This window comes from Lepisma saccharinum, chromosome 1 (assembly GCF_977018435.1).
Source record: "Lepisma saccharinum chromosome 1, izLepSacc3.1, whole genome shotgun sequence".
Lineage (NCBI taxonomy): Eukaryota > Metazoa > Arthropoda > Insecta > Zygentoma > Lepismatidae > Lepisma > Lepisma saccharinum.
This window is the reverse complement of record NC_139229.1, coordinates 92,143,025-92,157,583: the sequence shown is the minus strand read 5'-3', so window position 1 is coordinate 92,157,583 and position 14,559 is coordinate 92,143,025. Positions and strand designations below refer to the sequence as shown.

At 37.1% G+C, this 14,559-nt stretch overlaps 1 protein-coding gene across 1 annotated transcript; it reads left to right on the top strand.

Moving 5' to 3' along the window:
- The first annotated feature begins 5,415 nt into the window (after nucleotides 1–5,415).
- LOC145984272 (beta-1,4-glucuronyltransferase 1-like) lies at nucleotides 5,416–13,327 on the top strand. The gene is made up of 2 exons (XM_083117906.1): nucleotides 5,416–6,150; nucleotides 12,009–13,327. Exons 1-2 carry the CDS (start codon nucleotides 5,416–5,418, stop codon nucleotides 12,387–12,389), a joined length of 1,116 nt encoding a protein of 371 aa, XP_082974032.1. The 3' UTR covers nucleotides 12,390–13,327.
- The last annotated feature ends 1,232 nt before the right edge of the window (nucleotides 13,328–14,559 follow it).

The following is a 14,559-nucleotide window of genomic DNA, read 5'->3' as shown; positions in this document are numbered from 1 at the left end:
GTAATAGTTATAGGCGTTTGCGCATGTCATCCCTCCAACTCCATCGCCTGTAAATATTCAAAAAGAAAAAGAAAACAAACTGGTACCAGTACAAGTTTACAAACATAAACCAGGCATTCTTACTATAATACAGGCAACATACACCAAATCTACAATAATTTACATTTATATAATGGGAGAATCCTTAATTAACCTTACATAGTCAGAGATCTTGCCGATCCATGTATAAAATTACCTATTATTGCCTCTCCTGGGCTCCAAATATCTTTTCAATTTATGTACATGTACTTTGGAACATACCTTGTCATCATCAACTTTCTTAACCAGAACTGAATTCTCTGTTAGAAATTTACTTATGAAATATGGACCCTCGTACATATTAGAAAGACTTTTAGTTATCTTGTCCTCTAAGGAAGATTTAATCTTAGTCCTAACTAATACTTTGTCATTGACTTGAAACGTTATGGGTGCATATCGCTTCTTATACAATTGTTTTCTCTTTTCCCATTCCCTTTGCATATTTCTGATAGCATTTTTCCATTTATCTTGCAAATTACCATCTGCTACATTAAAATCCATATCAGATAATTGCCATTGGATTTCCAATGGATCCCACAATTGTCGTCCCAAAAACAATTCCGACGGAGTATACTTCAATGTATGATGGTATGAACAATTTAAACTATACTGTATCTTTTTCAAACCTTCATGCCATTTAGTTTGATCTGCTGAATAATAACATCTCAAGGCAGTTTTCAAAGTACGTATGTATCTTTCACTTAAATTGGCCTGAGGATTGCCAACAGATAATCTAATATGCTGAATTCCATGGTTAAATAAATAACTGGTAAATGCATCTGATACAAAATATGACGCATTGTCTGATACAATCTCATAACAATAGCCATAAGTCATAAAAATATGATCTAATTTATCAATCAATACCTTTGAACTCAATTTCCTAATAGGCTCAAATATACAAAATTTTGAGGCTCCATCTACCAGAACAAAAATATATTTATAACCATTAGATACAGGTAATGGTCCACAAATATCTATGTACAACCTTTTCATAGGAATTGTTACAATTTCAGACGTTAATATATTTTCAGGGGTTGTGTTTTTACACTTAGCTCGTTGACATACATCACAAGATTGAACTAAATCCTTAACATCCTGAGACATATGTTCCCAAGTAACGTGTCTCTGTAGACGCTTAAGTGTTTTCAACCAATTACCATGAGATCCTGTTCGCATATTAGTGTGATAATATAATATTAAAGGATGTTTCAAATTATCTGGTACACATATCCTATAAGGAAAATTCTTGGCTTTAGTTCTTTTGTATAAGAAACCTCGATGCAATTTATAATTTGGGAAATTTATACCTTGCTCCATTTGTCTCATAATATTGGCCAATTCCTGATCTTTCAACATTTCTTTCTTCAAGGTATCGGCATGAAATGGGTTTACCAACATGGCCAAATTAACATTACTAACATAATCAGAATCTAATTCTTCAGTTTGATAATCTCTCCAATCATACATACGAGATAATAAATCAGAAGTCACATTTTGCTTAGAGGGTATGTGCACCACTTCAAACTTATAACAAGAGAGTTTCTCCATCCATCTCGCATATTTGGAATATTTCCGAGATTGTTTAACCATATAACTAAGGCTCATATTATCTAATTGAATAATAAAAGGCTGAATTTTCAAACAGTATTCAAAACGTGATAAGGCTTGCATTAAACTTATAAGTTCAATCTCATAAATTGTTCGTTTTCTATCAACTTCTTTTAATCTTTTAGAAAAGAACGCCACTGGTCTCAGATTATTATTTTCATCAGCTTGTAAAAGACAAGAGCCGAATCCTCTCAAGGACCCATCACATTGAATAACAAACGGTTTATTTAAGTCAGGCAATTTCAAAATTACATGTTCTCTAAATAGAGTTTTAATTTTTTCTAGTGCCTCTTGTTGCCTAGAACCCCAATGAAACTTTATTTTGGGTGTCCGGATTTCATTTAAGGGAGCTACCACACTAGAATACTCTGGAATAAATTTGGAATAAAAATTTAAGGTACCCAATAATCTTAATAATCCTTTTAAATTTCTCGGAGAAGGGAGATTTTGAATAGCTTCAATTCTGTCTGGATCCATTTCACAATTTCCTTGCCCCACAATAAATCCCAAGAATTTTATTCTCCTTTTCAAAAAACAACTTTTATTGGGGGAAATCGTTAACCCATATTCACGTAATCTCTGCAGTACTAAACGTAAATGTTCCAGATGTTCTTTCTCATTAGCACTATGAACAATTATGTCATCACAAAATAAATGTAAGAACCTTCCCTTATAATCATGAAAAACTTGGTTCATAACTCGTGACATGCAACTTGGCCCAATACTAATGCCAAATGGAATGACCTTATATCTATACTGATTATTAGGAGTTACAAAGGCTGTTACATCTCTACTAGATTCATCCAAGTTTACTTGGTTGAACGCTCTTTTCAAATCAATAACAGAAAATACCTTCCCCTGACTCAATTGAGCCATAGTTTCTTCCATATTAGCCACTGGGTGCGCATCATAGATTATTTTCTTATTCACTGCAGAATAATCACAAATAAGTCTTTTAGTCCCCCCTGAAGAAGGAATTACAAAGCAAGGTGCTGCGTACGGTGACGAAGATGCTTCAATAATGTTTTGTTCTAATAATTCAGTAATCACTCCATCTAGTTCCTGTTGTTTAGATGGTGGAACAAAATATGGACTCCGATGTACAGGAACATTATCATATAATTTAATTTTATACGAAAAGTTCTTTAAACGTCCTAGCTTAGAAGTAATAACATCAGAAAATTCACTTTTCAACTTACATAACTGTTGTTCAGTGTCCTCTAATGCAAACTGTCCAAAAGATGCGCCAGAAACATCAGAAGCTCTGGATTCGAGTCCACGCCTTCTTTCTCTTGGCCTCCACGAAGTCCTGGACTGGCTCCGAAAGGAGTTCTCACCATTGTTTACATTTCTGACGAAGTTTTCCTGGTTCGCACCTGCTGCCTGCTGGAAACCTACATGTTGACCTTGGTCAGTTCTCGTGCGCTGATAAGACCGAGCTCCGACGCCTCGGCCTGTGCTGGCTGAACCCTGGGCAGGAGAACGTACAGGAAATGAAGGACGATCTTGTCTTTGTCTTTGACCTATATTCTGTAAAACACGAAAATTTTTGCATAAGCTTACAGATGTCCATTTAATAGGGATTTTCTCATCACTTCCGGAAAAACCAACAATTTGTTCTAAATAGTTAATCACCATGTGGCACTGTTTCTGAAATCTCACACCAAGCACTAAGTCTAAAGGCATGTTTTTGCAAACATGAAAAGTTGTGGTCCACGATAAATTTCCAAGACCAACATTTAACATAACTCCTTTATTAATATTCATAAGGTTGTTGTTACCAACTATCACTTGCATATCAAGATCCCATTCTCGAACAGTTCCCCTAGTCTTTATTCGATCTAAGAGACTTTCACTAATTAAACTATATGTTGACGCAGAATCTAAACATGCCAATAAATTCAGATTATTGATTTTACAGTCAACAAACACAGCAGTCGCATTAGTTTCACCACCTTGTCTGGGTCCTATGTCACTACGCAATCCTTGCAAAGCAAATTGAGCACCTCTCACATGCATCGGACACCATCGCTCAAAATGATCACTTGCTGAACATTTACGACAATATTTGGGCGTATATTCTTTGAATGCAGAACCTTTAGCCTTGAATTGTCGTTCGATATTATGTAATCCCCAAAAATCCTTGGACAAATAAGAAAGTTTTTCTAAAACTTTCAACTCGTTCTGCAAATCATTTAAAGTATTAGGTATCCCCTTTAGATACAATTTTTGGGAATACTGAGGTTTAAGTCTATCCACAAGATAACTTACAAAAGTGCATTCATCCATATCATACTGTAAAATCTTAGCAGCTCGAACTCTACTTTCTAAATACTCTAAGGGAGTTTCATTATCTCTTTGATTACCCAGTACATATTTATTACATAAATACTGTCTCCCAATAGAAGTTGCATACTTATTTAAGATCATTTGAAATACATCATTCCAAGGGATATTTTCAATTATACATTTCATCCATAATTTACCCATTTCAGTATTTAATTTTGGTAAAACTGCGAGCATAATCTCGTGAGAAGGAAACATTTTCCTGTCTTTAATACCCTGCAATACATACAAAAATCTATACAGGCTTTCAGCATTAATTTCCTTAACTATAGGTACAGTAGCTATTAATTGAGTCAAATTTTCTTTGGCCATTTCCATATTTAACTTTCTCAAATCGGACCTATTATATAATACTCGTTCGTCTTCATCAGACGACGACGAACTTTCCAAAGGCTTACTTGGGCGTTTATTCACCCACCGAGGTTTACAAGGTACCTTTACGTACGTTTCTACATCTTCCCCCTCCCTTTGTCGTCCTTGGGTATTTTCTGGGGTGTGTGGTAAGGGTCCTACAAATTCATTTAACAACTGCGAAGCAGAATGTTCTCTACGAGTTGAAGAAAGTGGGGGAAAAGGCGGACCAAAATTCCTCCCATCCACTGTTCCCGTAATATCTACTGTATAATAATTCCGAGCCATATTACAGCACCATTTTACAGTCTAACCAAACTGGAAATATAGATATATTGATAGCCAAATGTACATAAGTACCAGAGACAGAACCAGCATGGAACCATGCTCTGCTCTTATAATCCTCTACGTCTCTTGTTTCCCCTTTAATACCAAAGAAGTGAGACGAGGATTGTCTTATCGGCGCAGTGGATGATCATATATTAGGTACTTAAAGTATACAATTGGAACTTAATATTCGTTTACCAATATTTATTACAAAACATATTAGTACTTATACTTTCCAAATACAATTAATTCAACAGAAATGTCTATGGATTATCTCCCAGTTAACCTAGTTTCATTTGTCCCATTTGATAGTCAGCAGTCAGTAAGTATAGGCTACACGAGTCCGAGCAAATCGCAACCCAGCCCAAAACCCCCCACAGCCAACATGACCCGGAGCAATCCACCAAAAATCTAAACTAAAACAATTTCCTTTTCTTGCACTTTTAAGAACTCAAAATAAATCAATAGACTTTAGGTAAATTACACCCGGCCATGAGGGCCTATAAAGGGCGATAGACCGTAATGCAATATACTCAGCCTGTCCAGCCAGTGTCCAGTACGTCCGAAGTCTCTCGTAGTCGGCAAGGATCTGCCACGCTAAACTTCTCGCTCGACCAGCGCAGAAGCTCAGCCAATGGCAGAACCTTCCAGAGTCACCTGTCTGTTGAGTCTACATCCGTCATTTATGAGCAATATTACACTATGGGCTTACAGTGGGCAGGACCAATCTCCGTGTCGCTCTTCACCCCAGATGTTGAATTCGACCTAGCTGTCCGCTATGTCACCTACCTCAGAGAGTGTTTTCCCAATATTAGGAAAAAGGTTAGTTTTCACTTCTCATATCCCGTGGACCATCCACCTCGGCTACTCCCAGACCACAAATTTGACAGTGAGAGCACCTGTGAAGATCACAAGGCGATGCTGGACCAACTTTTATCCAAAAGACCAATGCCCATGTTGAAATGGAGGGAAAGCATGGCGTACCCTCAGAACCTGCTGAGGAACATGGCGAGACAGAATTGTCCAACCGAGTACGTCCTCTGCTCTGACGTCGACATGATACCTAACCCTGCCCTTGATCTTCAGCTTGAGGACTTTTTGTCACGTCTGGACATCCAAGAGTGCAGGAAATGTGCATACGTGATCCCTGTTTACGAAATAAAGAATACCAGTGACTTAGTTCCAGTGAACAAATCCCAGCTTCTCGGCCTGATCAAGAAGCAGCTTGCCCGTCGATTCCACGTGAAAGTTTTTGTTCAAAACCAAAAGTTGTCGGACCTCGGGAAATGGGAGAAGATCCCTCAAGCCCCAGTTCTGGACGTGGCATATGATGTGAAGAACTATTCGTTCTTTTACGAACCAGTGTACGTGGCTAAAGCCGACGTCCCTGCATACGATACGAGATTTGTCGGTTTTGGAATGACAAGGAATACCCAGGTACAGAAATATATTCTATCTTCTTTCTATTCTCTTGCTAGTTTAAAAATCTTCAACTTCTTGTATCTCCTGTTCAAGTCAAATTCCAAATGATTTGTTAAGTAATGTCAAACAGTGTTAATTAAATAGCTATGACCAGACAAGGAAATACTGCTTCATCTTCTTTTCAGTCTTTAGTTGTCTTCCTTTACAATTTTTGTAGCATCTTATGTAATTAGATACCAATATGTAAATAATATATCAGTTATTAAAATTTGCTGATATAAATATTTAGAAGAGCTAAGAATCAAAACTTATTTATTGGAATATCTGTGTTATGTGGATTTCTTCGAAGGCAATGTAGATTGTAATGGTATAGTGGGGTAAAGTTGTGACTACACGCGATATTTATATGGAAGCGGCTGCGCGGCAATCGCAACCTCAAGGATAGGTTAAATACCCACACTATATATCATAAATTACGATTATTGTGTCGCCCTTCTCGCACGACAATGCAGGAGTCAACAAGCAAGATCGACGAGAAGCGCGAGACAAAGCCCTGTAATAATTATACACACAATATATAAATATAAACGTACGTATAAAGTCAAAGGGTCCGACAATGAATAGCACACCGTGCCTTCTCCATTGAGTTTGTTTGTCCTCGCAATTACTATATTATACACTCTTATTACCTATTACTGCATATATATATATCCAAGATTAGCCAATAGTAAGTTTGGTCCCAATTTGTAGTTACCACTTGACGTGTATTTTATGCATACATGTATTAACTTACACACTATAAATTTTAGGTGATGTAAGGTTGCAATTTACGACGATCAATTATCAACAACAAAATACATTACTCAATTATCATGTATTTTCATAAACAACAAACAACACGTAAAATAGCCCAATACTAATAGGGTCGACATAAGTCAAATAGCAATTTCACAAGAGACGTGCGTCCACGTCATAAATTCCAAAACACGTCCTGCGTGTGTAAATTTAATTCACATCAACTAATCAAGCTCCATTAACAATGCGCAACTAGTACGCGTACTGGTCCTTCGTTCGACCCAACCAAACATAAAAATTAGACAATTAACAATACACCACACCTCATGCGTTTACTACAAGCAATTCTTCAATTATATCACGCTAATTTACCTTACATTTGCAGTTTTCCCATTGAATTAATATTATCCCAATTCTCGCGATTCTTAATGCTACCGTCGAAAAATGGAAAGGAGCAAATGGAACAAACGTCCTGAATCAATTAATAAAAGGAGAATTGAATGTTTGTAGATTTTTCCCTTGTAACGAGGACTTTAACTCCATGCCTTTTTTGACCATCAGATCAAAACGTCAAATGTGAGCCTGAGAATTATGTCTCAAGATTGACGAAATGCAATACACATTCGTTACACAAATGAAGTTCACTTGTTAGAAATCACTTACGAGAGCAACAATCTCTAGTGGCGGAATAGCCTTTTTTAACCAAATATCAAATAACAATTAAGTTGTTCTGTTCCCACTAATTTGGCTAATAATTATCTTTTGTTAGTTCACTTAAAGCGTCCACTGCGCCCATAAAGGTGGCACACAAAAAGGGGAAAAAGGGGGGGGGGAAACAAGAGTGAAACAAAAAAAAAGATTTATGCACGGTACTTTATGCGTGATAAAAGGGAGGACGACGTGGAACGTTGGCACAATGATGTTAAGTCCCAATAGCACAGCAGAGAGTTTACGTACCTATACCAAACAGTGTTCAGCCTCAATATCCTTGTAATACCGCTGCCCTATTAATGTCCTTATTCTCTTTGGTTGTGGCCCATTGTACAAATGGCAAAAAGGAAGGCTTCCGTCCACCAAGGCAGCACGCTGGGTACGTCTCCCGCCGGCTAGGTTGTGCAAAGGGTGTTGCCTTTTCGTTCCAGTCGATTCAAGCGTCTCTGGAGCACTGCTGAGGTTTTACGCCCAGCGCGCTTGTACCAAGTCTGCCGCCAGAGGCAGCACTGGTCATTGAGCTATCGAGGACAACGGCCTCTGATGGCGGAAAATTGAACTAGTATTTTACGTGAAATTTTCAATTTATGTAGCGTTTGTAATATGTGGATATAAAAACGTTACAAGATGTAAATTCCATTACGTATAACATAAAAATTACTTGAAAACAAGCAAAAGAGAAAAATGAAGGAAATATTATCAGATCAAACCAAATGTTAGTGTATGACTGTATCTCACCCAACCTCAGAAATAATGGTCCGGTCCTGACATCGTGAAATTTGTTGTTTTTCTGAAGAATAATGATATTTTGATTAAAACAGTTTTATAAAATTGTCTTTGGGAAGGCTAAAATACACTTAACTCACAGCTGTCATTTTTTGCAAATTTGTGAGGGCCTCCGAATTATGTTATATCAAAACTATCGAATACAAAAAGATGGCCGATGTGCCTACTTGCATGAGTTTGATCTTGTCTTTTGTTGAAATAAGATTTGAAATCCGAAGATATATGGCATATTTCCTTGTGTTAGAATAGAATCAACAGATTGCAAATGTGAATTAGAGAATGAATGTGCACACCGAGACACACTAATGGACGGTATTGAGCGTACAACTTCCCCAATAATTCATTGTGCCATATTTCGGGCAAAGAGATCAGATCCAAGGTTATTAGAAGTATAGGTTGGGCCAATCCGTTGTTTACTCGTGATGACGAAATGACGGTAAGAGGTGAATTTATCCATGAAATGAATTCCAAATCTATGCGCTAGTGTTGCACTATGCAGATAGGAAACCATGCCAGAAACTGAACACACGAAATCGAGTACACAAATGAGCATTTCTACCCATTTACATTTTGCGGCTTGAGACAAATTGTAAATAAATATAGATAGGTACTTAATGTTATGCGGGACAGAATATTATTGATCAGAATGTTTTTTTTTTTAAATCCCGACATTCGGGACGGGAAATATTCGCAATTTCTCGACTAGTCGGGAAATCTCAAATTCTACACATTTTCACCTTAAGTGATTTTCTTTGCATTTCTGAAATGAAAACTAATAATTTCCGATAAGTTCCAGACACTTGCAGTGTAGAAAACGTCAACAATTAATACCATTTCAAAATGACCATTCGGTATTTCTCGACTGCTCGGGATCCAGAAAAGTAGGGAAGTCATTTGCTGAAGTCGGGATAGGGACGGAATTTTTCTTTCTGATCCCGGTCCCGACTTTTCGAGATACCGCACACCACTTATTATTATTTATTTTAGTTCAGCACAAGATACATCATCCAAGTACGTTGAAGATAATATACTGTGCATACCAGAAAATAAAAGTTCAAAAGAGCATTTATTTACGCTATATTTACACTTCTATTTTTTTTTCTTCAGTGCAGAACAAGTTTCCGCGAATATATCAAAGTCTGCCTAACCTGAAATGTAATACTGTTCAACTTTGCTTTCACGCAAACTTGGTATGAATTCTCTCAGGCAGTGGCGTGCCCAATTGGGAGTTGGTGGGGGTTATAACACCCCCTTCTGGCCCAGTATTCCTAAAAAGAAAGAACGTCAAATGTAGGAAAAGATGGCAAAAGGAGTGATGACTACCAAAAATAGTGTACGTTGCCCCTCCCTTTCGAAAATCCTGGGCACGCCACTGCAGTATCAGTTTAACATGCAAGGGCACATTTTTTTCCACCATTCGATGTGTAGTCTTTAATTTCTGCAGTAGAAACCAAGTGTGGCTTCTTACCGATGTGTAAAATGATTAATACGACAACTTCCGTGTCGGTATTTTATAAGCACAAAATATACACGAAGTTTTGTTCAAAGCTAAGTTGCGTTACTGCGAAGCCGTAATTAGATTTTGATCAGGTGTAGGAGTTTAGCTTAATGGTTTAATTTTTACATTGTAACTTGACCATAAGGTAGAATTCAGTTGCAGAAGTATTGTATTTTTTAATATCTCTTATACGTTCTATGAAATAAATATAACTGTGTCTGTAATGGTCTTACATAGTAGTATACTTCAGTGAATTGAATACGTTGAATACGTTGCCACAAATATTTAAAATACTATTACTAATTTGTATAATAAATTTTCAACTTCTGCTCTGTAGAATCCTTAAAAATATTACCAGTATTTTTTCATATAATCAAAAGAATATCACGTTATGAATCTCCTGCCTATGATTGCAGAGTAATCAAACAAACGCCAAATTATCTATTCTTCCATTGCCCGTTAAGGAAGAAACAGACAAACCCTTTTTAACAGACTACACAGAGCCAAGTTACAATTTCCTGTATCATACCCTCCCTGTTATCGTCTCCCTCCCCTCGTACAATGTGGATATTATATAGTTTTCCCCGCCAGAGTGGTATTTAATTTTAAAATTTGTGTGTATATGTAAGTTTTTGATCAGTGTTACAGTTCAGTAAATTGAAGTATAGTATTGCGATATCTATACGACCACAACAACTACTACGAATTCGATTCTATGGTACTATGATGCTATGACCAATCACAGCTCCCCTTATTTAGAAGAGCGACCACAAGAAAAAGAACCGTCGTCGAAAAGTCCCCTCGCACCTTCCTCCTCTTTCGTTCAACTCGGGCTATAAGAGAGCATGCTACACTCTCCCCCTCCCCTCCACATTGGAGTACGATGCACAAAAGTCAGGAGTCTGCATAGGTTCCTTTGCTTGTGGTTGCACTATAATAGTAATATAAAATTGTACACTCACCTCACTTAGTTCTGCGGCAGTTTGTTTCTTTATACATCATATTTGGAGAAGATACAATTCAATCTATACGTGTACGTACACTGTATATAACACACCTTATTCCTGACTTCCTTGACCCTAGATGTACAGGGTCAAGGAAAACAAAGAAATGAGCATAATTTTTTCTTCGGTGAAGATGTTGAACAAATAATGAATCCGACAATGTAAAGTGATGAGATTTAGTAAATCATTTGATGAAGTGAACTAATTCTGAGTGGACTAATCGCAAAGGAAATAATCAGCTCAGATCCTATTACTTCTTCATGGTATGTGACGTAAAGTTCCCACCCAACCGTTTGACGGCGTTAGTGGCTATCGAATCTCCTTTTCCACATCCTCATCTAGACATTGTTCTTGTTCTGGTGTTTAATATCTGCATACTGCAACACTGTCGTTCTGTCATTTCACGTGACTTCACATTGAAATGATGCATTCACTTGGCCGGTTATACGTCATCGCACCCGAAAACTTCAACCATTAGCATGGATATGGGCCAGGGCTGGTCAGATCCTGCTTTAAAAATATGACGAGTAAGCATTGTGCGTATGGTCTTTGCAGAAGTGATTCAAAGTATTATTATCGTGATCAAAGAAGGAATATGTACTTTCTACATTTTTTAAGCCCTCCAGGAACCGTGAAAGTGTGTAAAGTGGTGGAATGCAATTTTTCTCACTTCTCATACGCTATTTCTTCCCAGAGTACACTGCGTGATGACGTCAAGCTGAATATCATCCATTCAAAATCAACTAATTGTAAAATATGAATCAGATAATAAACATCGAGACATACTAATAGTAAACGTATACATTTTACATGACTGCTGTATAAGCAGGGTAAAAAATCAATAAATAAAAATCGATTGATTTCTCCTAGAATAGCGTAGTTGTACGTTGAAATTCTACAGCTCAAGAAAGAGTTCGTATTTATATTTTAATTCAAACAAACATGCGGCTTGTATGCGCCTTACACCCTTAACCATATTTTATAGAAAAACACGACTTTTTCTCATTCAACGTGACTGAAAAAAATACTCCTAAAAGAGTTAACAATCTTATTAAACAAAATGTTTGCTCTCGTTTCAGGTCTATGAAATGTTTCTGGCCGGGTATAAGTTCCAGGTTCTAAACAATGCATTTTTGGCGCACTGGGGGTTCCAATCGACATCAGGAAGGCCCAAATGGAGGATCTGGCAAACCAGCACCAATTACAGAATATTTGGAGATTTCGTTCGAGAGATATCTGTGAAATATGATAAAGATCCTCTGGGTTTATTGAAGAAACACAGCAAGAGCTTGAGAAGATTTGTGAACGTGACTTTGACTGACGATGGGAATGCAAAGTCAAAACCAGTTACTCGCGACAAAAAGTCTAACGTTCCAGACAAGGATAAAACAAAGATGGAGCTCGTTGAAGTCGTGGATGGAAACAATCTTCTAGGTGACACAAGAATCACCTCGACCTGATTCGACAAGAAGGTATTGCAAAAGCTATTTCGGAAATATGCCAACGTTCGAGCTATACTCATGACGAGTGTGTGATGAAAATACTGGTAAGAAATTCAAGACATTTACCATTTCTGATGTGAGAAGCGAGTGCCAGATGATTTTGGAAAAAACTGTCGCTGCAGAGATTGTGCTGTGTGTCTTTCTGTGCTGTTGAATGCAATTTACTGAAGTTTACTCATAAGACCTTTTCCTGTACACCACAACTTTGTGCTGGCCTAAAGTAAAAACAGTAAGCAAACAACATGGTGTAGATTGGCAAATTGTAGGTTCATTTTATGCACACGTAGGCTAATCGGGTCTGTGCCTGCGCTACTCAGAATCGACCACTGGGAGGCTTAATTACAAGGTAATAGCCTTACGACTAGGCAAATTGCAATATTGATACTTTGTTAGAAAAAATATTCTGAGGTTTGTATTTTTATTTATGTGCCAGGCATGTAACAACAATAGACAGATAACAAATATCACGGGCATATGAAGGAGGACACAATAATAAAAAAAAAATAACATTTGTGTATTGCACACAAAATCTTCCTAAAATTTTAATGTTACTAGGCGTATGCCAAGAATCCTATGTGGCTAATTCAAACCATGTGATATTACTACTTTATTATGGACCATTGTCTCACTCTTTGAAGAGAATATGCTGATTTAAGGAGAGAACGATCGAAGGACATATTGCGTCAAATCATCTCAAGAACCTAGACGTCCGGAAGGAAGCAAGGGGACGAGCTCCCCGGAAAGTGAATTTCAACAAAAAATTATATATTTCACACAAAGAATTTCGTTTCAGTCACAGCTAAATATTGAAATAGCATTTCAGTAACATGATAACTACAAACTGAAGCAAAATATTTTTGAGAGCACAACACAATTACGCGGAAATATTGTACCTCGTTTGTCCCGCCTGAAAAAAAAAAAATACCTTGCTTCCTCTGGTCCTGATTTTATTGCTGAAATACTGGACATTTGTTATTCGGAATCCACTATAGAAAGTAATTTGATTTTGTTAGATCTTCTCACGATCAAATAAAAAATGTTAAAAATTATTATATTACGGGATTTTCTTCATTCTACATCCTTTACATAAAGTATCGACAAAACCACTGCCACATATGAAAACTTTATTTTTCAACTGCAGAAGAGGATATGAAATGTTTCGCATTATACGTACGCAGTGTTCGTTTGATTAAGATATTTCTAATGTTAGCTAATTCTCCAGAACTCTGCACTTATTATTTTTTTTAAATTTATTATTCAGTGCCAAATAGGCACTTAAAGATTTAGATTAGTTCCTGAATAGCATGTACAAGAATCACAACTGCATGAATTCACATTTACATAAAATTGTAATATACAACCTGTCTGAAGATCTAAAAACTTACATTGTAAATTGCACTTAAAAATCTTCACCTCTCTCCATTCGTTTATATCTTAAATACAGTCCTGTTGTTCTTGTCTGCGCAGAACAACAATGTGCTTGTTAGTTGAATCGAAGAATTAACTTCACACAACTGCAGGGACGGCGACAGGGGTGGGCACGGGTGGGCAAGCGCCCACCCAAAAATTCCTGTGCCCACCCGATTGCCCACCCAATCAAATTCACTCAGTACACATACTTAGAGATATGTGAATGTTGCAATAAATAAGTGTATTCTGGTGTTCATTACATGTATATTTTACTAACGAATATTATCTATACTAGAAATGTTCACATATCATCATCCCATAAAAAGCTGATTTAACTTTGCCATTAGAAAGCAATAAGGAATTACTAGAGATCTTGAAACAAGAAAACTGGGACCATTTGAATACTTCTATGATTAGAAGCAGCTAGTGGGCTTAGGAAGCGCAAGATTATGCAGGGTATGGTCAAAATGAGATCAGAATTTAGGGTGAGCTTGAGGGCTGCAGCTCGCCTGTCACCGTCTTCACTGGGGGAAAAAAACTACTTTGAAAAGTAGGCAACCACATATAGAAAAAAATAGGTACACTGGATGTGATGAAAAAATGTAGATAAATGTATAACTAACCACCTCATGTAGCTTGGCGAAAAGATATAACTGAAATTGTGAAGGGGATTCGGGTGGGGTGTTGGTGTTCTAAGGTCCGGGTCTTCACATATATA